Source organism: Dromaius novaehollandiae, chromosome 3, assembly GCF_036370855.1.
Source record: "Dromaius novaehollandiae isolate bDroNov1 chromosome 3, bDroNov1.hap1, whole genome shotgun sequence".
NCBI lineage: Eukaryota > Metazoa > Chordata > Aves > Casuariiformes > Dromaiidae > Dromaius > Dromaius novaehollandiae.
In genome coordinates this window covers 54,539,174-54,567,063 of record NC_088100.1, presented here as the reverse complement: position 1 = coordinate 54,567,063, position 27,890 = coordinate 54,539,174, and the positions used below count along the sequence as shown (strand labels likewise).

The following is a 27,890-nucleotide window of genomic DNA, read 5'->3' as shown; positions in this document are numbered from 1 at the left end:
CATTCACTTAATGTCAAAATAGCTGCTGGCATGCACATGGTTTGTTTCCCTACTTTCTTTCAGTCCTGCAAGATCTTCAGTCCTACAGTTTAGCTTTTACTTCCTTTCCTACTCTTGCAAGGAGGCTGTTAGGAGTGCTGGGAAATAAAAATGAAGGTGAAAATAAATATTTCATCTAACCAGAGGGGATATTAAAAAAAAAAAAAGTTTGGCCTATTCTAGAATTGCTGTGCTGGATATTGAACTATCTATATAAGTAATTGCTACACATTCCTCAGCTATTATGTTATCCTAGCCTGGGCTCCATTGTATCAATGTCAGGGAACCACAAACTGCTTGGTCATTAAGACACTTTAATGTTCTCTTCAGTAAATTAAATAAAGTGACCTTATGTCTCCTTCAAACATAATACCATAGTAAACCGTTTCAAACTTTCAATATTTCTATGGAAGGGTAAATATAAGAACTGAAGGTATTTCTTTGGAAATGGTCTGCTGCACAGAAAGTTAGTGCTGCAAGTCCTGCTTATACGTGTAAGTTTTGCATTTGCTTTTGCCTTCCACAGGGTATTGGGTCTTCACATTCAGTGAGATAACTCACATAAATCCGAAGGCTTTTTCAGCATCACATGTTGTTCGAGTATTATCACTATAAATGTGATCCACGTTCATTACTGACTGCTCTGCTTCTAGATCTTGCATTTGGCTATGCTTTCCCAGAGACTACGAAGGAAAAAACGGTAAATGATCCCTTTTTAATAACCTTTTTATGTGTTGGAGAATTCCCATATTCCAGAGAAATCTGTTTGCTAAACAGTTTTGTCTGGGAACATGAGCTGGTCATTTTAGGAGTTTTGGCTTTGGTTTTGAAAATAAAGACTAGTACCTGGAATACAATTCAAGTTCTGTGGGGATTCACTATAGAGAGAGGATAGGGATGTCAGCCCCATAGTAGTCCATATTGCTGGAAAAACATGCTATGCTCTTTGATTATTTAGGCTTCCTAAGTGTGCAGGCTATCCTGCCTGCCCTGATGAGTCAGGTACAGTCCATATCTGGTTTCATTCTCAGCTAACATCCTGGAGGATGGAGACCCTTAAAAAAAAAATACAATAGCAACACTGAGAAGCAATCACAGAACTACGACTGAGGTTTTTCTATATATTGTGACTTTCAATGAGCACACTGTGAATGTGTTTAAATAGAATTATATAGAGCTACTATATTTAACTCTATTTATAGCTTCTATAGCTAGTGTATATTGTTACAACAACTGTTATTTACAAATGGTGATGCCACCTCTTCAGCAACCACGTTTAAAGCATCATGAGTTACAGATTTTGCAGCCTATCTCACACAGCAGTTCTTTGACAGAAGCTTCTTCTAAGTACACACAGTGGGAAGATGAAAATAATTCACCAGATTAAGAGGGTTTTTAGCATGGTTCTCTACGAAGAAAGTTTTTTCCATTAAGATTAAACATATGCATGACTTGATAACCAATAACCAATTTAAAAAATCATTGGTACAGAACTATCTTCCAAAACAAACTTTATGCTAGGCGATCGCTTTCAAATTAATTTGGTTTGAATAATTCCAGTGCAGAACAAGTCAAGTTAGTAGGTCTGGTTACTTAAACTTAAAAAGGATATATCACTGAACCACAAAAAATAAGACTGACAGAATTAATTGTAATTATGTTCTCTTAATTTTCCCATTATGGATCTTTGGAAAAGGCTAAAAGGATTCTCACAGTCAGGAGTCTCCTGGAGTCCTTTAGCAAATATGGTTTACAGATCTTCACTGGATTAGGACACTGGAGATCTTAGTTAAATATGTAGGTCTGCCAGATGTATGATTATGGGTAAGTCATTTAATCTGTCTGTGCTTCAGTTCGCTGGCTCTAAGAAGAAAAGACAATACTTTTGTTTTTCTACCATTTGCTCATCTGGTCTGCCTGTGGACTCCTTGAAGACAGAGAACTGACTCTTATCAGGTATTTGCACAATACCTTGAACAATTGAGCTTTGGTTTTTATCTGTGCCTTTAGTATAACATAATATAATCAATAAATAGGATTTGACAGTAGTGTTAGTTACTGCAGTTCCTTTTGAAAATGAAAATATGCTTTCTGTAGACAAAGAAATCCATTTTTGGAGCACTTGGCAATTATGCTAAACATGTTTTCCAGTTTTAACAAAAGGAATATTGTTTATATCCAGCTTTTTAAAGCAGCAGCTTTAGTTTTCTTTGAAATAGCTTTCTGTAATATTCTTATCAGTTTAGTGCCAAACACAGTATTTAATATCAAAGGTAATCAGCCGAAGCAACCCCTGCTGTCTTCATGCAGAAATATTTTGCAGTTTTTCACTGTTTTGATTTTTGGATGAATAACTTCATATTTCTTTTATCATCTAAGGTACTTTGAACACTATGCAAACATATAAAGAACTTGGCTTGACACATTTACTTTAATTTTTTCTCTTAAAGAAGGGTAAGCATTGGAGAATGAATCCATAGTTCAGCGTTCATCTTGATAGTCAGACACAAAAATATGTCATATTTCAAAGAAAGACATTTATTTATTTATTTTAATAAACAAGGAGTTGTTCAGGAACAATGGTGGAAATAACGGGGCCTAGTTTCCTATGAAGTTGTGTCTTGCAATTGGATTCACTGAATGTCTAATAAGATGCCAAGTCTCATGGGTGCTTTTCCTGTGGTTGAATCATTTATAACCAGACTCTCCTGCGTGGATTCTCTGGTATCTAGTAAGGGTTAAGTTTAAGCTGCAGCCTTTCTTTGAGTAGGGACTGACTAGCTCCTTTTTTCCTCCATAGCCTGCAGAATCTGTAATATTTCTGAGAATAATAGGCCACACTCAAATTTGGCTGAAATTGGCTTACAAATAGAGGTTAGCAGTAGGGGATGGCCAGAAATTCCTACTTGTACATACCACATGCATAAACCTCATTGTTTTGGGAAAACAGACTAAATGTTGAAGAATTAGCCCATGTCCTGGCAGCTGTTTTGGCTAATATGGTTGAGGCATTAGCCAAAGGAGCTAAAGAAGCAGCATCCAATTCAATTCCCAAAGCCTGGCTCAGCCTGATGACCAGGTACTTCTCATCTAGGAGGGGAAATCAGCTGAAACCCCAGAGCTTGGCATATGCTCCTGACACCAGGTTTACAGGAAATTGCCTTGGTGCCAGCACTGTGCCCTCCTGACCGAAACAGAAACTTGCTTGCTCAAACCTTTAACTCCTCATTTGCTGAGTTCCATTTTTCCCTCATTAAGAAAAGTGACATGTGGGCATGTATAAAATGCCCAAGTGAGAGCAGTCATCTGTAAGAATATATAGAAATGATGCAATGAGAATCTGGCCTTTCAGCACTTTTGAAGCAACTACCAGTGAAGCCCAATCCAAGAAAAACCCTCCATTCCTTTCCTTTGGAGAAAGAAATGGCCCCTCTGCTCAGATTGCCAGAAAGGATGTACTATAATGGAAAGCTTGGCTTGCTTTGGTTGTCTACCACACATCTAACTATTATGGTTAGTGGCAACATACAGAAATTAGACCAGGCTAACTATATTGTGATAAAAGTGGGTATGTTTACAATCAGTGCAGAGTGGCCCCTTGTATCATTTTACAACACGATTATAATGATCCACTTTCACTTAGTAAAATGAATTTACTTTTACTTTCAAAGTAACCTCCACAAGAGTTTTTTTCCATCTCTCCTCCTTCTGCTTCCCCAATGTCTAACTAATTTGGTATCTCTGCAATGGAGCAAAAATGTTCAAAACATACTTGTGTTGTTTTTATGAGGTAATGACCATCAAAGAAGGTAGCCAAGGGCTATGAAAACCATCAGAACAAATGAAGCTTTATGCCAAGGATCAAAGATCTTTTGCTGTCATCTGTTAAAAAGATATTGTATCTGTCTGTGACTTTGGCAACCCATTCTGCAAAAGGATGCAAGTATGTGCTGGCCCAACTTAATTTTGCTCTTTGCATGTGTTTTTGATGCCTTCACATAGGCCTCTGTGCTGAATATATAAAAAACAAAATCCAGGCTGATATCATCATCTACGACTATGTTTAGCGGACATGAAATAAACTGTTAGAAAAGAGGTCCTTAACTACTGCCTCCCATCTTACCTATCCCATGGCTTAATTACAAACAAGCTGATCACACAGTAGGAAACGATCAGCTCCCTATTTTCAAACAATTCCCAAACTGTTGATTTCAAGAGTTCTAAGATAGGGAGTATCTAGCAAACTTAAAAAAGATTAACTGGTAAAGCCCTTTGATCAGTAGGTAACATACACTGATCCTTTTAATGTTTGTCTGCAGCACATAAATAATATTGGGAAACCAGAAGTCCTTGAGACAGCTGTTTACACTGGCAGAAAACACTTTGCTGTGTGGCTGATATCTGTGCAAATACTGCAATTTGAGTGGAATAGTTTCAGACTAAGATCATTTAAATAAAGGATGGGAGGTGAAGGCCAAGGAGCCTGATGCTGTGGGTTTTGGAAATACTCTCTTAACTTTTTGGGCGTATGATAAATAACTGTATGAAACAACCTCTGTTTTATGAGACTAAATTTGTCTGCATATGTCACTGTCAGCCCTACTGTCCTACCCGAGGCTGGTTTTCAGAATGTGGAACGAGGCATTAACCATGCTGCCGAAGGGGCGTCAACTGGAGGAGTCACCTTCATACGGCACTTCCATAGTCTTTTGGGGTTTTCATAATAAATGCTGAAAACAGTCAGGATCTATTACTAGATATTAGGATCTCTCTATATAAAGCCTTTTATCACCATACCAACTATTTGCTCAAAAAAAAATTTTCCCCAAAATGATGAATGAAATGAGAATCCCTATTAGACATAAGAGTAGGGACTTATTTCTTACTGGTAACTTGGGAATGGAACTAGGCACTTTATGCATTAAAACAGAGAGTCCTCTGCTGTCAGCTAGATACAGAACCTGTTCCTGACATTAGCGAATTAGCAGACCCTAAATCTTAACATATTATGAGGTACAAAAAGATCTAGTTTTGAAAACTGGAGTATAGAATTACTAGTTATAACTTTCCCTTTTCTAAATAGCCAGAAAAACAGTGGTAATACACTGTATAGAATTGCTAAACAAGATTTCCATGATAGAAATAGATTGCTTTCAGACTACTGTGGGATGTTATAACAATATAAAGGCACCTGTTTTAGAAGATCTGTGTAAAACATTTATAGACTTTACTGCTCCTGGATAAGGCAGTCCTCAGCCAGCATAACCTTTGCATGCCATTATGTCATGAGCTCTCAGCAAATATGCATTATTATGTGGCCTTGCATTACAGAATATTTCCAGACAGGCTAACATGAGAAGAGGCACTCTCTCCAGAAAAATAGCAGCCAGCACAACTGCATTAAATAAAAGTGGTATGCAAGCAGTAGCTTGCATTGCAAAGTGGTAACTGCATTAAAGAAAAGAATAACAGAAGACACTGCAGGAGTAGATTACACGTCTCTTCTGCTGGTGGTGTTGCTATGCTGTCTGTATCTTCTGAGAAGCGAGAAAACAGGCCTTTGCTGGACTTCCCCTCCGGAAGGCTTCCTGAGCCCAGAGATCCTTCTTGGAGGGGCAGTGCCGGAACCCGTGCTGCTGACTGATGGCTAGCTGGGAACCACCAAGCCAGGCAGTACACTGTTAGACTCCCTTTAAGCTATTTCTGCCTAACACATTAGACCTATTTCCAAAATCTTCCTTAAGACAATGGTAGAACTGCAAAAGTAAATACTTGAAATTCAGAAAACCCCATCACAGGGTGAAATCCCTGTCCCCTGTATGTCTACATATCATGCTGTGCTCTTACTCTGCCTTCTCCCATGCTTTTCGCTCTTCCCATAACCTGGCCACTCCAACGCCCTCTCTGATTCATCCGTGTCCCACACACATGCCTTGTAGACCGCTGCATTTCCATGAGGGAATGTGCTCCCCTCCCATCTCCACTGCTGTTTGTGGAGGGAGCAGCAGGCATCCAAGCTTCAGTACTTTGATAAAGATGCACTAGGGGCCTGTGTTGAACCATTGAAGAAAGGGTCCTATTAAATCCCATCAAGGACTTGAGGCTGAAGGATTTCAGTACAGACAAAATCTTGGAAAATATGACAGAATCCATTAAATCTTTGCAGATTGAAGACTATAACCCATATATCTGGTAAGGATTCACAGGTGCAGCAAAAGACCAGATCCCTATCAGGAGAGAGAGCTCTCTGCCAAATATCAAGTCTCTGCATGAAAACACTAACAGTTGTGCTGTTGTATTTGTGACGAGGTAAGGATTAAATCTAAAAGTAATTTTAAATTTGAATTTGAATTTACATTTAAATCTTAAGATCTAAAGATCTAAAGCAAGACAAGATTGGTAAAAAGAGATGATTGGAACAAATAACAGTAATAGAGCGAACAAGCTTTCATGACTTTTAACCTCTCAGGGTGATGGGAAAAAAAAAAGGATTTTGTTGTCAAGGCAGTCTTCAATATAGAGGTAGGAACTGAGATGCCTATAACATAGCAAATATAGCAACTTAGCTGCCTATATTGTAGATTCATTTCAAAGTGTTTTGATTGAAAGTTTCATCACCGTTTTCTAGAAATGGCTTTTATGCTTTTCAAATAAGCAAATACTGCAAGACTATTTAAATGACTATATTATAGTGCTTATAGCAGCACAATATCATCTGTTTCAAAACTTGCACATTTTTAATAGAAATTTCAGTTTTACTTAAGGCATTTAAAATATTTGCTGGGTAAAATTTTGTTATTCTTCTGCCTGTAAAGACCAAAATTTTAATTAATACAAGTCCAAATGTAAAAAGAATGACATTAAAAGAAGTTAAAAGACTTACACATTTAACATCCAGGAAAATAAAGCCACTCCATTCCAGATCCCATTCTGTGGGCCTAAAAGCCCTTCAAATGTAAATGCATAAAAATAACGATATAGAATCAGCCCTGATCTCCACCCAGTTCTGAATCCCATCTTTGGCAATAATCAAGCCCAGATGTCTCACAAGAAAACTTAAATGACAGACATAGGATCATCTCCTTCTTGTGAAGTCTTGAAGCCCTGTTAATTGAAGACTTTCTTAAGCCATCTTATATTCTCTTCCTCTTTTTTCTTTTCTAATTGGCCTTTCCAGTTTATAACATTTTCCTGTATTTTTAGAAGACTAGAGAAGAATAATTGAAGGAGATAAAAAAAGCTGCAGTGAGCTGTTAAAGATGGTAGCTACCAGAGAACTATAAAAATTTTGGAGATTGAAAGAGATCACTAAATTAGAGGCTACATCATGTAGGAAAGGCATCATGGGCTGTACAGAAAATCAAGGGCAGGAATAAGGCCAGGCAGCTAGAAGCGCAACTGAAAGTGGGCTTTGAAAACCCGAGAATCTCTACAGTAGAAGGGGAGCAGGTTCGCTTATCTAGGAGTTTAATAACGGCACATGATCTCACAGAAACATCACATCCACTGTCACTCCAAATAAAGGATCTCTTTGTCCTGTGCATATATATATACACATATATATGAAAATATATCAGCACATTCATCCTCAAATATGCATTGTGCATTCACGCACTGAACACTTATGAGAAACACAGTTTCGGTTTATCAGAAAACCAGACCAAAATACATAGTTCCTCAACTGAAAATAAAAGATAAAAGCCTTATTTAGGACCAAGTGAGAATTACTTGTACACATAAACTTAGAGAAGGCTTTCAGGGAAGTCAGAGTTATCTTTAGCATTTTTATTTTAACTTCAAATTCTAAAGAATGTATTTGACAATTACCAGAACTGGCAGTCAGGCTAGTAATCTGACCTGCATTAATAAGTGATGTGATAAAGGGAAAGCTCTGCTGTCAAGTGTTACAGAAATCTTGGTATACCGCAGATTGTCAGATGAGTCAGAACTGTATTTGCTACTCTATATTTCTTCAAGTCCTACATGGATGATATATTTTAAGCTGGCTGTAGCTGTTGAAAGGAAAGACAGAAAACTCTACATTCTCAACATAGCATTTACACAAACATTTTGGACAAGATCGTTAGCCTGAATAGTTCAAGATACTATTAGTACTTTCAAGAACGATTTAAGAAATTTCCCTACTTAAAAGTAAATGTAACCTTGTGAATAACAAGGACACGAGATACATTAGGGGATATCTGTATTATGGGAGTGAAGTTGTTTTCAGGTAATACTGTTCTCATAAAATATGTACTTTGCTATATACACTACGACTAACTATATAAAAACTGTTTTGCCAGGTGAAAACACAGGCAGCTGTTCTAAAACCCAGAAAGAGATGTATACACTATTTCTCTATTTGGCATTATGATACTTTGAAAGATTATTATGCCGACTAAACAACTAATTGTGCTTTTCAGTGCCTCAGTTTAATAACAAGCAGTCACATGAACTTTGTGAGACTTCAAACAATGTTTTGGTTCCTTTGAATAATGCATGTCTTGAAACTCAGATGAAGTAGTGATTTATTTTTAATTGTACACATCAAATCATTTTTTCATGGTTCTGAATGGATTAGTTCTAAAATTGCTTGTCTACTGAAGAAATATTTCTGCAGAACGGTTATATGGTATCACAATTCTGCAGACAATGACTTTTTTGTCATGTTGTCCTGTTTCTTGTTTTCCTTCAAATGTTTACTGAACACAGTGGCCTTTTTGAAATTATTCACTGAAAAGAAGTTGCCCTTCTCTTTAGTAAACTTCAAAGCCTTTCCTTTAGAACATTTTCAGCAAAAAATCCTGTTATGCATAAATAAAATTTAGCTCCAGTACACAATGCAACACCTGTGGTATTGGAAATTAAGAATATACTCCGTATTTTGTGCCTGAAGCCCGTTTATAACACAATTCCATTGAAAAAGAAGGGAAAACCTACTAGATGTATTATTAGGACTTTTTTCTAATTCAGCCCTACTGATGGACAGAAGAATGTGGCTAAAACTCAGCTCTGGAGAAATGTATAGGATTCATAAGCAATTAGTTCAGTTACCAAGTACTGGGGAACACTTTTTCAGTGCTATATCTATTCTTTTTTTTTTTTTTTTTCCAGAAAATTCCATTTGCATGAAAATGTCAATAGGCAAGTGTCCTGTCAAAAAAGTCTAGAAATGTCAGAATTTTTCTGACCATATCGAACTTCTCACTTCTTCAGGTCCAACTTCAGAATCAACTTTGAGACTTCCTGACAATGTAGCAAGTTTTTGAGACTTCCTGACAATGTAGCAAGTTGCCAAAAAACTCGGAACACAAAATGTGTTCAGAGTCAGTCCAATGATCTTTAAAGAAAAGCAGATCGGATTTGGAGAGGCCTGCCTAGTCTTACAGAGGCAGATAAGGAACCTGGTCAGCAAACTGATGGCACTGTCAACAGCCCTCGGCACATCGGGGCTGCTTTTTGTTCATGCTTCTGGCTGCAGACTTGATGCCTGGAGGTCCTGCAACTTCCAGTTCAAACTGGGACTTGGAGGCTATATTTAGATGGGGGAGAACTGTTCCTTGTGTTGTGCCTCAGAGCAAACATCACATAGGACTAACTGTTGAGTGAAACAGTTAATGAATAGTTAATTTACTACTGAATTTACTACAGACCTGTGGCCTGCCTGCCCATGCTTCCTTTGCACTGAAAACAAGGATGACCTGGGTGCATGCCCTCCTTCTGTGTTCCTCAGCATAGACATATCACTTCAGGATAGGCAATGATCATTTCACCCAGTCACTGCAGACACCAGGGAATATGCTTCCTTTCTGAAACAGTACATGATGGCATTTCTATTACTTATTTTTCAAGCTGTTTTTCCACTTTGCAGAATTTTTCTTAAGGCTTTGTTTCAAATCAGAACCACGTAATGTTCTGAAAATAGCCACTGCTTTCAGACCCTCCTCTCTCTGGGAACACTGGATATATTTTATCAAGGAAACAAAATTTCATTATTTTTGCTTTGAAATAGGAAAAAAATATGCATGAACATCACAGTAAATGCTTTCTAAAAGCACTAGTGGATCCAAGAGTAAACATTTGTTACAGTAATTCAGAAAAATAAGCTCCAGTAATTGAAATAAAGCTTGTTCCATGAACAAATTTGTTCTGTAAAATGAACCTTTGACACAGTAAAAGATCCTTTTAAAATTATATTATTATTTTGGACACTTTCTCATATAGTTGTTTCTATTTTAATGGTAAAAACTTCACATACTCTTAAACTAGCTATTCATTACTTCAAGACATGTCTCTAAAACCCTGTCCTGTATGTATAATTATTTGCCTTGAATGTTCTGGTTAGTCTTACAGAAGACATTTTATTGTCAATTGCACACAAATTTGTTTTAAAAAAATCATTCACAGTTTTGTAGATTGAGCAAATTATTTATTTGCTGATTGCTCTAATTATGTTTGTATCTCTTACCTGTTTAGGCAGTAAGGTCTCCAGAACAGAGACTACTCTTTATTCTGCATTAATAAAGTATTCACATAATCAGTGACCAACTCTCACTTGAGCATCTTTGCAATGCCAAAATATAAAAGGAATAAAAACCAGTAAGTGAGTAAGAAGACTCCAGGGAATGCTGTTCCTGTCTGGATGCGTAAGAAAGAAACAGCTTTATGAACATTGATACTTATGAAATAGTTTCCTATGGTTCTCAGCTGTGATGATTTTCAAGTATCTAATAATATGATTAAGGTAATGGTACACAATAGTCCTCGATGGAGACAGTAATTTGAAGTCTTTCCCCCCTGCTCTGCCCTTGTTTGCAGAAAAAAGACTCGTAGAAATTTCTTGGAGCTTTTTGGCCTTCTATTATATTTACTGAAATTGAGCAAAAGGTTCAAAAGTTGCTAGCTGGTTTACTGACAGAGAGACACAGCAGGATTTCCTTAGGAAGTGAGGCTAATCAGATTGTTTAAAAATATCCAAAGTGAATTATGTTTTATTTTCAATTTCCATTATATATATATCTAATTAAAATGCTTACAGAAATGAGGTTGTATCACCTTCTACGTTTTTTCTTTTTTTTCTTTTATATAAGTAGATTCAATTTCCCTTCAAAGTTATTTTTCTTCAAATTGTCAGCTTGCCAATTTCCTCTTTGAACTAATCCTTGAAAAATTACATTTAAGACTCTTCATATTTATTTTTCCTATATAAATACTTAAAACATTAAAATTCAATTTCAATATATATTTCCACCGCTCATTTTAGTTTCACTGTAAAAGTTTCACAGGCCCAATTTCTTTTGGGCTGGAACAGCTCACTTTCCTGCCATAAAATGCTAAAACACAGTTCAATATATGCTGACCTAAACTATTTTGGATATAAGATTAATTGTCAGGATAGAACTTAATCATAAGGATATTTAACGCAATATAGAAAAATTATCTGGCTCTATACGTATTTCTACCATTATTTGTGGTTTAACAAATACTGCTTTTGTAAAAATCTTTTGTTACTACCTTAATTACCTAATGGACAACACTGCTAAATGTTTCAGATTGTTTTAATTAAATTTAGTGAGTACAGGAGCACTTCCTTTTAGCCTACTGTGTCATTATTTAGCCAAGGTGCACACACTTAATATTGCCAGATTTCCATCATAAACCATTTCCTCCAGCCTTGCAATTGTATTTGTATCATTCTTTGAATTTCCTTCAAAATTTTAAAATATTTGTTATGTTTTTTCCCAGAACTAAATTCAGCTTTCTGTGTATGACCTTGTCAGCACAGTAAAGAAAAAGATTTTTACTTTTTCATTAATGATGCAATATCTGAATCCTAAATGATACCATTTTTGCTTATTGTCCTAGCTCTCCTTTTCATTATCCTCAATATTGCAATTCTTATTTTCTCAGGGTTCCTCAGTCTTAAGAAATTTCTTAGTAACATCTCTGGAAACTGAGTCCTGTACAGAATCCCTTATTTTTTTCACTGCTAGATTATCAAAATATATTAACCCTGGTATTAGTCTGGTTCTCTCTCCCTCACTGTTTTTTTTTTTTTTTTTTTTTTTGATAAAGGTGAGCAGATAAGAAGGGGATTGTGACTGCAACTTACCAAGAGTTCGGAAAGGTCTTTGGTTTGGAGTATGGGAGAAGAAACCAGGTTTCAAAGCATTTGTAATCACAATGTCAAAAAACTCTTCAAAATCATGCCTAGGAAGCAAAGGAAACTAAATTAGCCAAGGTAACTAATTAGCTACTCTGCCCCTAAATATTCCTTAAGACTTCAGATCACATAAATAACAAAGTGACAAAACACTTTTTTATGACATTTTGCCATTTTTTGTCACCTTTTTTCCTGATATGCTTGTTCAGTGTCACTAGTGCCGTTCTTTTCCTGAGGTTGTAATAAATGAAAAGACATTTGGATTGACAACCCACAATATTGTACCCTTGAGAATCACCCATTTTTTGTAAAAAGATGGTCTTTGGACCAGAGAGTTTTTTAATCACAGGATAACATATACATGTAACATATTTTAATCTCAGGAGACATCATATGAATAGACAGATGGGGAAGTACCTGGGATGGAAAACATACTGATCAGTGAAAACACACTGGTGTTGAGTGGTTTATTGTCACCATATGTAAACTTCTACCTTTTTACTATAACCAATAGCAGATATTACAATGGCATGTTTTTAAAAAATTTCCTTTATCTGGAAGATTTTGTTGGTTAGAAAGATGTTTTCTTCACTTAAAGGACAGAACAGTGGTAGAACTATTAAGATAAAATGAAATAAACTTCAAGTGGGATCAAAATAACTGTCTTCTACAGGCCAAGTTTATTGGATGGCAATCAAATTACCTAAAGGGTTCCCATGAGCTTATATTAAATACAAGGAAACTATCTTGAGATCAGAATCACTCACTGTGTAATAAAAGACCTTATTTTTCATATATTCTATTGTTATCAAAGTCACATTTCACCTGAGAGTAAATATTTGCATAGAGAGTTCACATCTCTAAGATATTTTCTTACAAAATGCCCATTGATCCATCCTCAAGTTGAGCAAACAGATATCCTTCTTCTATGCTTGGATGACAGATATCAATAGAGGTATGTTTTCATGTTAATATACTGTGCAAACAATGTTTCAACAGGTAAGTTAAACTTGAACTTTCAAAATAAAGACAACACCTTGGTAGCACAACAAAGACTTGTGGAAACAATGATCAATGCTTTGTGTACAAAAGTCAAAAAAGAATGAATGCAGTCTTTTAGAAAGATTTGTTTAATGGGAACAGGAACTTTTTGTTGATTTGTTGTAGAAGAAACAGTGTTTTGTGTGAAAAGAGATGTTACCTATAGCCTTTTTTGAGTCAGGCTAAATTTCTTGTACAAGGCTAGTCATTTTATGAGAAAATATTTCCACATTACTATGCAACATTATGCATGACAAAATCGGTTCCAGTTACTGCTTGTGCTTGGCATTGTGGCTTGTGGTTACAGTAAAGGGTCGAGACAGAGAGTAGGATACATCTCACATAACTTTAACCATCTAAAAGCTTCATGCTGAATCACAGTTAGTGATCTACATTGCACATATAGCCAATGGAGAAACATGCACACTCTTAGAGGGCAATTCATCCCTCTTATTTCAGACACTATTTTGTGATGTAGAATGAATTGCGAAGGATGATGTCTAACTCTTCTCTCCATGGACCACTGAGGGGATCAAAATGATCATCGTAGATGAATTACTAGCTTTTCCATAGCTAACATTCATGAAAAAGTGAAATGACACTCAACATTAGTGACTATATGATCATAAACTTGTCTTTAGGTATGCTCCTGCCAAAACTCACCCATACAATTAACTTGACACACATTTTCACTGTAGGTAAGCCTGAATAGTCACACCATGATAATGCTACTTGTGTGAGTGAACTCATACCTGCTTTAATAGGCTTACAAGCCTTTATACACTGATCCCAGCAATGTGTGTATGGTCCGGCTCAGAAATGGTTGTCATTTTAGTTCAAAGCAAGATTTTCTCTGACACTTCTTCTCTCCTTACAAAAATGGCTTTCAATTAAAGACACTTGGTTAGATGAAAGCATCTGGGATACTTCACTCTTTAAAGAGAAAATGATGTGTTTAGGTATGCATTTCCCAATACTGATTTTATGTGGCCAGTAATTTCTGTATCCAAAGAGGAACTTTTTCAACAAAGTGCAAAAAGGTTAAAATAGTTCCAAGATAATGATATGAAGAGGCTAAGACTTCACACACATCTCTGCTCTTCATCTTTATCTTTGGTTTTGTTGAACGTAACACTTGTAATACTACACACAGTTCTGAATTTCTAAATCATATTGATTAATTGGAAAGAAGTTGGGAAAGAAATATAATAAAGGAGTATATAGGAGTGATTCATAAGGGTTGATACCAAGAATAAAATCCAGTTAGCCCAGACAAATTAAAGTTAAGGGAATAGATGATGGATGCCAACCTAGACTATATTTCAGTAGTGCAAAAAGCAATAGGGGAATGTAGAGTCATATTAAATTATGCAGGAGACATGGAACAAACAAGAGCAATAAAAAGTTTAGAATTATTTTCATGAAGAAAACTATTTCAGTAATGGCTAATGGACAGTGCAGTACTCAGTCCTCAAGATGTCTTGGAAGCCACGCTGCATGAGTCACTGAAAAATATGATTGAAGTAAACACTATAGAATGTCCTAAACTAATGAGGAAAGAGACAAAATGATCCACTCTCTTTTTGTGTTTTGAAAGGCAGCCCTCTCTGCGAGATCGCTACAATGCCTATAACTGCTCAAGTTCTATCCACAAAAGAAATCCAAAAACATTCTACAAGAATTTTATAGTTTTATTGTCAATTTTCATTCATATACAGCTATACAGATCTACAAACAAAAATAACAAAATGATTCACAGACATATCAGGACACTCATCAGGAGAATTGCCTTTTGCAAGGAGGTAGATTTCCACCTCAAATAAGTGAGTGTAAGGCAGTGAGAACTGGCACAGCTGATGCTCTGATTCCAGTTAGGCCAGAGAGTACAAAAGGGAGGTGATAGTGACTGGATGGTTTTTGGAGGGTAGCTCTGTTTTTCACCTTACCTGTAGTTTTTTTATTGTGTTGCTGTATTCACTCTGCTGTTCCCTTGCAAATCCACAGACAGCCAAAGTTGGCTCATATTGCACTACTTTGTTTCTTTGATTCATTTAATGAATAACGTCAGTCTCACCATGTCACCCACCTGGCTATTTGCATCACTGATTAATTCATCTCTAGGGGTGTCAGTAATGGGTCTGCTGCATTTCACTGAATTTGACTTGACCTGTCATGTTCTTAAAATTACAGCTGAAAAATAGCTGTTGTCATGAGCAGCTGCAAGTCTCAACCAATTACTAAGTGCAATGAACTACTCATTTTATCTTTTCTGCTGTGATCTGTAAATGCACATTTCTCATGCACAACCATCTCTTAGAAGCCATGCATTAGGAAGAGGTATTTATGAGCTTTTCCTTGCAGTAAATCTGTGAAATACTAATACTTTCACTCATGACTGGAGAAGCACAGAAAGGAAGTGACTTGAATAGGACAGTGTAGCAAAAACTTATGATAAAGTTGGGATTCAGATAATGCTGTGGCTGTTGGCCTGAAAGATATTCCGTCATCTTCAATCCCACCATGATGTCCTTAAAACATAGGATATAACTGTGCTGTGTCAGTTGAAGTTCCCAGGCTCCCAGTGGACTACTTTGTCTTGAGGACCCTGTTGCACTCTAACCAGAGACAGGCCCACCAGAAACCTCAGATCCAAAAAAGTTATCACACATAAGGAAGATGAAATCAACTTCCCTATAGCTCAGGCTTATCTCAAGTTGCTCAAGTTGCTGGCAGATATCATTTGAAATGGACACTGCACTTACCCAAGGATATGTTCACACAGGAGCCTGCAATAGTCACTGTGAGAACTGGTAATTAGTAGCAGAATCTTCCCAGCATTCTTCAGTTGTTTTAGCCACTTCTTAACAGATGCGGGACATCTTTGTAAATATTTGTCTGGGTCATTTTTCACTTCTGGGAAATATGTCCCACAGTTTTCTAAAAAATTAAAACATAATTATGTATTATCCAGGCCTACTCACAAACCACTTAATCCACACAGCAAATATTCTTTTATATGTAAATTTTAAAAAGGCAAAGTTTAAAAATTTCAGTGGGTTGTAACTCTATATAAAGAAAAACAAAGAAAAAAAGGATAAACTATAGCAGGAATAAGTTCTTAAATATATTTCTCTTTTATTATGGAATTTTCACAGTTATTTGATATTCTTTCATTCATAAAAGTAAATAATATATAAATTATAGGTTATAGTCTTATACAGAAAATAATGACTTCCTGTTACCTTTGCTCAATTTTTGGATACTAAGTTTGTGATTTTAAAACAAGTCTAGTGTTCAGAAAATGTCAGGACCTGAAATTCCCAAGAACATCTTTTCAGTTTCTTCAGATACTTTAGGTTAGTGCTATCTGATCTATAATTTTATTTTAAGTATTTTTGCAGTTTCCACAACTGGCATTTTATCTGTGAAAGGTTGATAAAACAGCATGGCAAAGTTTCAAAGGTATGCAGAATACTGTACTAGGAACACATGCAAAGTAAAAGATTTCAAATTGCAACAGCAATAATGTTTTTCTGTTGAATACAGTAGTGACAGAATTTTGTAAATACACTTGGAATATAATCTTTTAAAAAGTGTATAATAACATTTAGCTTGCAGGAGAAGTCAGCAATTCATTAGTGTCACCAATAAGTAAAGGTACTTGGTATAACCCAAAGCTGCTTTACCAAGATGACAAATTAACATTAAACTTATCTTTTTTCATCATTCCTATGGCTTAAGAGTACATGTTTCCTCTATGCTCAAACACTCTATAACCAAAAAAGCCAAGCTAGGTAAAGGTCTAAGAAGAAATGTACTAATTGAAGAGGCAGAAATGATACCAAGTATTTGACTCTCAGTCTTAATATGTTATATTATAACAAACATCAACAGAAGATTATTTTCTTCCAGCATTTGTTCTATATGCAACTCTCTGTGGTCAACTTTGCTGAATGATTTAATAAATCCCAGACATTACTTAGCCTTCTGGTATGTGAGTAATGCTATTCTCTAGTTTGAAAAAATAAGATTTAAACCACTTGAGCTTTAACTACGTAATGAAAGAGAGAACATGTATGTTTGAAACAGTAGCATCAAAGTAAGACTGAAAAATGCCGGGTGTTAAACATAACACTGTTTCATTGCAGTTACACATTCAAACATCCACAGATGGAAAGAAAAAAAATTCCCCCCCAAGAAGTTTCTAATTTGCTGTTATTGCTGCAACTAGACAGGAGACAAAATACTCTGCACCATGACATGATGAAGATTTGTTTCCAAAGGCTACAGAGCAGACTATTATATATGAGGAAAGCTTCTCAAACAAAATCTCTCAACTTATAGCTAGGTAACTGTTCCAGTTCTTCATACATAGTATTTAGGTCAGGAAGTGTTACAGCCTTTAGCAGGGGAATAAGAGCATGTTTCTACAGCCAACGTCACAGGGTGCCACAACATTTGTCTTGAGAGCTAGCCAAGACCAATCGTTTTTTGATTAAACTAAGCACATTTACCAAAGAATGCTTCCTGTAGTGTGTTTTCCCCCTTTTCCTTTTGTGTGAACATTGTTTGGGATGATCAATATGATTTTTAGTAGCAGAACATGCAGTATTTTTTTCAGGATTATCATTGGTAATTATATTTCATATGCAATGCTATGTCAGTTTTTCTTCCTTCTTTCTTTCCTTGGAAAACACACGTCATTGCACAAGAACAAATGGAGGCACAAAGCACTGGTTTGGTACCAGTTTTCACAGGTTCAAACAATTACAAGAGAGATGGCAAGGTTCTTTGATATATACAGTAGTTTATTGCTTTTTTACCCTAAGGTTGAAAGACTCGTTTTATATGAACTTTACTGTTGGACACCATGTTTTCCTTTCCTTATCCCACCCACCCTCAGTGGACCATTCTTTGATGTGTAACCTATTTAAGGATTACAAGTAAATTTAAACTACATGGTCTTCTTCATATTCTGTGAACTATCTGCTGTGTGACAAATCTATCATAGCTAGTCTTTCAGTTGCATCTGAAGGAAAAAGTTTGACAACTCTGGATTCAGCATATGAACTGAAAAAGAGACTTATTTTAGTTTTCTATCCAGACTGTCAAGCCCAATTGTTAATTGCAGAAAGTCAATGAATCAGTTCTTGACACTGGGATCTGAAGGTTGCCTCCAGGCTGTTTGCCATATTGGTCACAGATATCTTGGAAGAACCCTCATTAAAGCATGCTGTACTGTAATTAGGCTGGCACAGCTCAGGAAGGTAGAGTCTAAACTTAATTCTTTACATACTATTGCTTCTGGTGAAGAAAGTCTGGTCAAATATATTATATACACATACCTGTAGAGGAGTTTAATCACTAAAGCTTGCAAGATTTTACTACAATCCAAATAAAATAGAAGCTGAAAATTTTGCTTGTTATTCCAGGCCAAGGGCCAGTTTCAGGGACAGAAGAGCCAGAGGAACCTTGCATGCAAAAAGAGTTGTGAGAGTTTTAACAAGTTATGGAGAAATATCATCATGTTAAGCTTTCACAATCAAATGGAATGATTTGAAAGTGAGAAATTAAAGCATTTGTTCCAAGGGTATATGTTACTGCCATGCTGTATTTTGTTTTTCTAAAGTAGGAAAACTGTAAAAATAATAAGAATACTTTTTTGAGCAAAGAGTCTGTGAACAATCAGAAAAGAATGAATTTTACCGGATCAAATGAAGGAAAAGAGAATGTGAGTTAATGCTAATGAGAGTGAAGATCTGCAATTGTCATACCGCTCTGTTCTTGAAAAGAAGCTGAAGTAATTCTTCACATAAGTGACAGTCTAGAGAAATAACCAATGCCTCTATCCTGCAGTAATTTTCTTATAACTTTTATGGACCATCCCAGTTTCAAAATATTCCTAAAAGTACTCTTAAAAATAAGCATAGATTAGAGAAGCTCTGGTGATCCTCAAATCACTATATTAAAATGGGGATGGTGACTGCCAGTCTACAACTGACAGCTCACTACTTGTATACATCCTGAAATAAAATCTTCCCATTTTTATCTCTGTGTTTTATGAATATCACTAAAAATACTGCCATACTGACATGGGCATGTATTGGCATTGACATGTATTAATGCATACTCACAAATCAATGAAAACAGAACAATAATAAAAAAAAAGTCCCAACTTTCGCCTCAAACGTCTCTATCACTTTCACATAGCTGTATGCATGTCAAAACCTCTCTAGAAACCATTTAAACAATTAAAATGAGTTGTCTAGAACTGCCACATGTTAAAACTCTGCCAGAAATTGCTTGGGAGGCTCTTGTGAGATCCACTTCATGCTGCATTTTCAAAGCAATATGCAGTCCTCTATATATACTATTAGAGTACTATTAGAAGTTTCTTTAATGTCTAGTTTGTTTTTTTGTTTGTTTGTTTATCTGACATGGTCAATTCATCAAGATGTTATTTGTATCTTCATGCTTTCTTAATTGCTTGTAATATAGCTGTGATAGTGCGATGGGGATTATATATAGCTAGAAATAGGTAATCCTCAGACAATATGCAAGGAACAACTCTGAATCCAGCTGTTATGGCCAGGGGAAAGCAGAAGGAGAAGATATGAGAAGTCAAGGCTGAGATCTGATGCTGCAGATGGGTGACCAAGGAAAGTGTGGGACATACCTTTCATGGAAACTAGAGAATATATGCCATGGATATATCCATTATACAGGAAGAGAAGTCCAATATGAAGATGCTCTTAAGTATGTTGAGCTATTTGCAGGTAGGTATCTGTATAAATTATCTGTCTCTATAATGCATGTATACTTTTATTTTCAAGTCATCATGCATTCGAAAGGATGGTGCTGCATAATCAGTAGTAATAAATATGCTCCCAAAGTCTGCTGATCAAACTTAGGAAGAGGCTGTACAACGGTCACCGTGACTGGTAGGACTCTTCCAGCACAGACACTAATCCAGTCTTTAATCCAATTTCCCTTCTCTAATCCAGTCACAAAATTATTCTCTAGTAATCAAGTATCCATTACTCTCTAGTTACTAAATATACTTAAGTAACTACACATAGTTTGGTGTTCCAGTGTAACACTTTTATTCAGGGAAGAAAAATAACTGTTGATTCCTCTTGTGGTCACTTTGGCAGGGTCAGCTTGCACCCCACTAGCTCCAGTCTCCCTTGGACTCCTTGTCTGTAAATGTGGACTGCAGGGGCACTGCACTTTTTATCTCGTAGCTATTATTTGGATTTTAAAAAAGATGAAAGTTCAAGAGGTATGTTTCTGGCAAGGTATGACTCCAGAACTAGAATACAGAAACATACTGTATGTTTCAATGTTGTTATTGATTCTTAAAGGGCAGCTACTTGTTTGAATTAAAAGGAATTTATCAACTATTTATGTGATTAAGCTAAGCAGAGAGGTATGAGGCTAAAAGAATCACTAGAAATCAGCCAAGAAAAATAAACTTTCAGCTGCTAGTTTGTAGCTTGTATTTAGTGACTTTAATACCTAACCATCTCTGACAATGAAACTACTATTTGGGAGTGCAATGTTTCTCTCTTTTAAACTCAAAGGCAATTTGATAATTCAGCTATCAAAATCCCTAGCCAGATTTTCTGTAACTCTGAAGTGACTAAGAAGATATACCTCTTTCCTACTATTTGTCTAAATGCAGGACTGTAGGTACCAATTGTTTATTTAACAAAGAGAGTAAGAGTTGAAATAAAGTCTTACTTTAAATGATGACGCTGATAGCTATATTCATTATATATTACTTTCAACTGTAGTCTGCTAGCATTTCAGGTTTTTGGCATGAATAGAAAGAAACTTGACACTGACCATTGTTTTTGGCTTCCTCTCTTGTCTAACTAAGCATATCCAACAATTAACATAAGCACTTGACAAAAACACAAGAGAAATACCCTGATCCAGAAGAATTTGCAAAATAATTTACATTTTATCTAATGAAAGCAATTAGAGGAGAAAGGGGGTGATGGTTAAAATTACATTAAACAAATCCTCTTTCATTTCATTTCATTTAAGCTAAAATAGGTATTCCAGAAGGAGCAGAAGAAGAGAAATGAGAGACAGAGGGAAGGAAATGATAGCATAAAGCAAGATCAGAAAGTAGAGTGAAGTTTGAGGCAGGGATGACTGGGCAAAATATCATTACATTCTGGAGGCCTGGGGTCAGACAGATATTGTGAACAGGGAATGGCAGGAAGAGATAAATTCTGTCTTTTTTTTACTCCAGGGGATAAAGATGTTTAAAAACAGAACAAAACGATGAGAGTGCAAGATGGTAAGAAGATATGAAGGTTATGAAGACAAGAATGTCATAAGAGCAAAAAAGAGAAGTGACAGATAGAAAAATATTGTGTATTTGTATGTTCCCTGCAATTATCTCAATCCTTAATTTAGACTGTGCAGTTTCTTAACAGATCAATGGGTTAAGGATCCTGTCAAGAGTTCAGACAGGAAGAATACTGGCTATTTCCACCTCATAACTAGGAGCAGATATGAAAAGAGGTTACTGAGTCTGGAGACAATGGAGATGTTAGTATTAGGATACCAAATCTTTCTTTCTCACCTGAGAAAAAGAGAGAAGGAACTTTTCCAGGAGGACAGAAAGGGAAAAAGGAGGAGTATGGGTGCGTTGGCAAGTAGAGACCAGGAATTAAAAATTCCCTAGGCAAGTTGCTCCCCATCCTGAGACTGAGCATGGCAATACGGTGAACCTTGTGAACCTTTGCTTGTTGAAGCAAAGGATTAGCTTGTGTACCTGGCTATGCAGGTGGCTGCCTAGAAAAACTTTCTCTTTCTCTTGCAGGTAAAACTAGAATAGAAATAGGATAATGAAGAGAAAGAAAAGGACAGAAAGCAGACAGAAGAGAGGAGCTAGTAAATATGATGAAAAATAGACCAGTGTTAAAAAGAATAAGATGTATTCTATTAATAAAATATATCCGTGGATAATGAACTACATGTATCAATATGTCAAATCAAACTGAACGAAAAACTTTTCCTTTGCTGTTCTCAAAAAACTAAGGGTTTTTATGAGCACAGAGTAAGCTCTTTGTACGTGACACTTCAGTTTTGAACAAATCACTCACTACCAGTGGGAGTACAGGATCCTTTGATCCGCCAGTTGCCTCTTTTACCTCTGTATCTACTAAAGCAGATGTTTACAGCTTATGTAATGTTAACCTTTCCAGTATTTTTAGGAACATGAATCTCTGGTCAGGCACAAATATGTCTTATTTTCTAAAACAGTAAACTATTTTCCAGTGGTGACAACTTGGCATTCACCCTGATTAATTTCAAGGGGGTGACTATAAGGTAAGAATCCATAGTGGGCGAGGGAAAAAATGACTACTTGGATTAATAGTGACTGCAGGGCTATCTAAATATTTAGTAGACTAGAACAAAACACTTCAACGCAACATACACAGAACATCACCTCCTAAAATATTTCATGGTTCACTTCCTCTTCTGCTCATTTTCTACTTGCGGCCTACGAAAAACTTACTGCAATAATTAAAATGCTTTTATAGCTAAAGATAGGTCTCAAACTATAAGGCACTTCAAGCAGTTCCTAGGTTATCTGGAATCTGAACACCCAGAAATTCTTCTAAGGAAGCCAATGGCAGATGTTTTTACTTCTTGTCTGTTAATTAGGCAGCAATCACAATGTTCCCTCCCGCCCTCACATTTCTAAGGTAAGATTCCAGTGGTAAAAATCGTTAAAAACAGCATATAACCTTTAGCTACATTTAAGTGGAAGTCAGCTTCCAGGTGGTGTCAGATTAGATGCTACTGTTGCTCTGTCATCTTTTAGCTGTCCCCTGTTATCTGCAGTTCACAGCAGACCAAAGAGCACCTATGATAGATGGCACACAATCTCCAGGCTGCAGGTTTCAGGGCTGGCCATAACCAGTCAGCTTCAAGACTGACTTTTTTTTCTTTAAAACATAAATTTGTAGCCACTTTTTCCCACAATCTACCCTCCCCGGCACTCTTTTCTTATCTCACAGAAGATCCCAACTACATTTCTCCTGCCTCTTATCTTCATAGTCTTGCTTCCTAACCCTGTCTCCTCATCTCCCAAGTAAGCTTCAGCACCCAGCTGAGCACCATGAGTTGCTAGGATCTGAGCCATGCTAGAAGAAAGGGCTGCTCTGAGCTAATTGCAGTGGGCAGGCCCAGTTGCCACTGCAGTTGCCTCTGAGAGCCAGTACGCAGTGACCTGACTGCAAAACTGTCAAGGCTAGTAGCAGTGCAGTGACACAATCACATGTTTGGGTTTTTTTGCATCTAGAGTTATTCTTGCTTCTGATAGAGGTCTACAGATACTGGAAGAGAAAGCCAGGCTATTTTCCTATGCTGGCAGGCTGTATTAGAGTACTTTGCTGGTCTAAAGCTACTGCTCCTGTTGCCAGATGTAGCTACTTCCCACAATACTGGGTACAAATAAAAATCCCAAGCTGAAATAGCTCAGAGGAGCTCAAGGGAAACTGCAGCTCTGAAAGCTACAGGTACTTTGAGGCTCTTGTTACAGTAAGAATGGAATCATAGTTATCCAAAATATTTTTATTGGAAGTGGTAATGCCATACAGCCCTTGTATCTGTGTGCATACATATATACCCACATGCACACACATATGTATGTGTACATACATGTTATAAAGAAAATATGTATTTTTTCTTAAAAGAAGGAATAAACTTTTTCTGTCTCCCAAGGACCTTCACACAATAACGAGTAGTTACAGCCTACGGGTCTACAAATGCAGGCTGTCCAGAGGTTCACAGATAGAGCGAGTGCTGTATGTAAACTCGAGTTTTGCTAAAATACTTGAATATACGCCATATTCAAACTTCAGCAACAACACAATGGGCAGAAGGAAACTGCAATCAACAAGCACCACAAGAATGTCACAGAGGGAAAAAATAAGAAGACAAAAAAGAGGCATTTGTAACCTTACGAGAAAACTAAATATGAGACAACACAGAAGAGTCTGACAATAGGGGAGATTAGGAACACACTGCTCACCTTCCATTTCTGTCATTAACCTGTAAATTAGAAAATTCAAGTTATGAGTTTTGCATGCTTTCTATGATCTCATGATTTGTCTAACTTACAAGTATAGTTTAATACTATTAACTTCTACGTGGCGATGTACCCTCTTTTTCTGTTAAATGTGTCATTATATTTTGTTAAATATAACAGAAGTCTAACTCTTCTTGTCTGGATTCTCACACTAGATATCCTGTCAATATAGTTCTCCTCTCACATTACACACATACATTTTGTGCATATGACTCATAGTGCTTCACAAAACCAGTTCCTGCATGAGACTTTGAATGTATATTTCTGGTCCCCATATATTAAAGAAATATTAACATGAACCAAGAAGGGCTACTAGGATGAAACCCACTGAGCCTAAATTCTGAGAAAAGACTCATGTTATATTTAGACACCACTGTGAGACGAGATACAAAGACAATCGTCTATCTCCAACAAGCCAGCACAATTCTAGGAAACAAAAACTACATATATGCAGATTTGATTGCCATATGAACAGTTCAGCCATATGGAACTGAAAAGAGGGAGACCAACTTCCCTGGAAACTTATCCTTGCACATTTCTTTTTTTCCTATGTACAATGTGCAGTTAGTGCCATCTAGTGAGCAGAGGGCAATGTTCACCAGGAAACCCCGAAGAAGGATAGCCCTAGCAAAGTTTTTCACCTGTTATCCACACAGCCCTTGAGACCACAAAGGACAGCTATGAAAAGAAGGACTGCTGTCAGGGGGATTATGTTTCCTAGTTAGGGACCTATATATTCACTGTGAAACAATGCAGTTTCCCTGTTTTCAAGAATGATCAAAACATGGATGTTGGCAGAACAAATTCCTGCTATTTCCTGGGCTGTTCACTTTTTCTGTGGCTTGCTACAACAGCTGTATTTATCAGCATCTGTGAGGCTGAGAAGTTCTTGTGAAATCTGCTGGAATTCTTAAATAAAACTTTTAAGACAGAACCAAAACTACCAGTTCCACTGAAATTACTCCAAACGTCACCTGTTAAGTTGTGCTAATTTGCCCAATAAGCACAACTGCTGAACCAAACTAAACAGGCCATTCATTTTAGGGATTTATGTCCTTAATTCTTCCATCCTACCCAGCTGGAAGTTTGTGTCCCACTCTCACTCATAGGTCAAGAAAGGCACAAGAAGATTAATTGGAGGGAGCTGGTAGAATAGGAATGATCAGAAGTCTGGATGTACAGTGGAAAAGACTCAATGACCTGACAGCTTAAGATAAAACTGAAAAAGAAATAATAATAGTCTTCAAACATGTAAAAAGTTTCTGATGGGGGGGAGGGGGAGGAGAAATAATCTGTCCTCCAAGCCCAAGGTTAAAAGGGCAAGAAGCTGTGAGCTTACATTTCTGCAAGCAAGACATTCTTGCAGATGAGATATGACAAGTTTCTAATCATAAGGGTACCAAAGCACTGGAAAAGCTGCCTAGAAGCCTGTATGATTTCCATAAATGAAAGTCTTTAAAAAGAGGTTGGACAATTATCTGTTAGGAATGGCACATGTAACCCATCTCTTTGGTACTGGTGGCATTAATTCAAGATATCAGCAATGGTTCCTTAAAATACTATGATTATGTATTATAGATGACTGTGCACTCCCATCTCCACCCATTGCTTTAACGATGATTCCAGTGTTCATTTAGCCACCTTAGTTATGGATCACAATGCCTATGATTACTGCCAGAGACAAAATTTCCTTGTAAGCAGGTAAGAGAAATGAAACCAGCAAGGAGCAGCAATGACTTCTTGCTATTAATAACATGGTTTTCTAAAAATTGAACAATACATTAATTGGGGTTAAGCTGGGCAACTTTATCAAAACGAAAGAGAGAGACACAAACTGTTGACTTCATTCTACCCATCATTACAGATTATCCCCTCTTGTGCTAGCTAACCTGCCAGAGGAGGGCTGTGAGAGGAACACTCAATTTCAAACATCATTCTCCTGAGCATAAACAACTGCTTATTACTCTTATTATAGTGCTATCAGCTTGAGAACAAAGAAAAAAAGCTGCCATTTTAGAAATTTGAGGTCTCCATTAAAAAAATGATAAAAAATGCAAAACTAAAGTAATTTACTTTGTGCAAAGCCTATGAATTAAATTTACCACTTTTATAAGGAGAATATAAAAGAAGAAATTATCTAAAATTATATCTAAAGCACTGTTGGGAAGGTCCTCGGTGGTCAGCCTGTCCATCAAAAATGTGTAGTTTAGAAGTCAGGAAGTCTGTATTTAAAAGTTATGAAGAAAAACCTTCCAAAGGCTCGATCTGTGATTCACCATTCTTTCCTCTCATGTTTTGAATCTTCATCTGTTTTAACATTATCCAAACAAGGACAAATAGCTGAAAAGTAAACTTGTAAATATCATTTAATGTAAAATAGATCCCAAGTGAGCAGTGGCTAGCCCAAATTAATTCCAGGAGTGAGCAGCATGAGGAAGTAAAAGGGTTTCTGTAAGCAGGATAGTGGGAGAAACAATTTTTTTTGGCTCCTGAATTTCATTAGGATTCCAGATTTTCCCCCATTCTGCATCAGCATCAAAGAAAAGCCTTTTTAAAAAAAAAAGAAAAAGAGAAGAAATAATAACACATGCACGCACATAACCTGGTAGTGATGGCGCTTGCTCACTGCGTGCAGGTCCCTGGTGCAAGCCAGGCAGAAGTAACATCTTTGCCTTTCCAGAACAGCGTTCCAGTCCACTGAGTCCTGGTGCTGCCAGGATTTTGTTTTTGTGTTTATTTGAGCTACTCCACTGTATATTGCAACAGGGACTCAAACTTTACGATCCCCCCTGCACGTGGGTGTCTCACTCATCAAACTAGGAATTACTCTCTGTGTCTCTATTTCAAGCTCAAGAGATTAGAAATCTCACTGAGTTTCCAGTCATAGCCTAAGCGTGGCAGAAAAGGAGCGACGTGAACACAGGCCTCCTTGCATCCCAGATGCATGTCTGACTAAGCATACCTGCTAGGCTCAGTGTCTCCTTTTTTCTCATTCTGATCAGAAATTAATTGACTGTTAGTGGACCATCATGTACTCTCAAGGACAGTGCCACTGCCATTTTCTTATAAGAAGTATCTCATACCTTTTTTCCAGGTTTTGCTTGAAAGAGTTGCAGAGATGCTTACATCGGTAATTCAAGTTGTTAGTAATCTAGCACACAAGCTTGAAGAAACTTAAAGCTACTACATTTACAGCGAGGACACTGGAAACCAAACTTTTTTTGAAGACAAACTTGAAGACATGTGTGTGCTCTGGCTGAAAAAGAGACCTCTTGTGGCAAGTGGAAGGTAGCATGCTCTGGATAGATCATATACATTTTGACAGACCATTTTGCCATTTTCAGGTCTTCTATAGGCCCTAACAAGGGAGAACTGTTTGTTGGGTTTCTGTGGCCATTTTTGCATGGATGTCTGCAGCTACTGGCAGGAAACTGCAAATTTAAAATAATTTATATATTTGATAATAAATACATAAGTTACTGTAGAATATCTCTTACAGCATAGCTGAAAGGCTGATGCTGCTGTTTTTTC

The 27,890-nt window shown here is 36.7% G+C and overlaps 1 protein-coding gene and 1 long non-coding RNA gene across 3 annotated transcripts in view; one reads left to right on the top strand and one right to left on the bottom strand.

Moving 5' to 3' along the window:
* NT5DC1 (5'-nucleotidase domain containing 1) overlaps positions 1–27,890 on the bottom strand; it is a 164,041-nt gene that overhangs the window by 40,453 nt on the left and 95,698 nt on the right. For both annotated transcript variants that reach the window (XM_064508902.1, XM_026123533.2), the window contains exons 7-8: positions 16,006–16,180; positions 12,152–12,249 (exon numbers count right to left, since the gene is read on the bottom strand). In XM_064508902.1, the coding sequence (XP_064364972.1) occupies positions 12,152–12,249; positions 16,006–16,180 (273 nt within the window). The remainder of the gene's footprint in view (positions 1–12,151; positions 12,250–16,005; positions 16,181–27,890) is intronic.
* On the top strand, positions 572–4,862 carry LOC135327862 (uncharacterized). Its single transcript, XR_010388342.1, has 3 exons — positions 572–739; positions 1,893–1,995; positions 3,830–4,862. It is a non-coding gene; the product is annotated as an uncharacterized LOC135327862 (long non-coding RNA).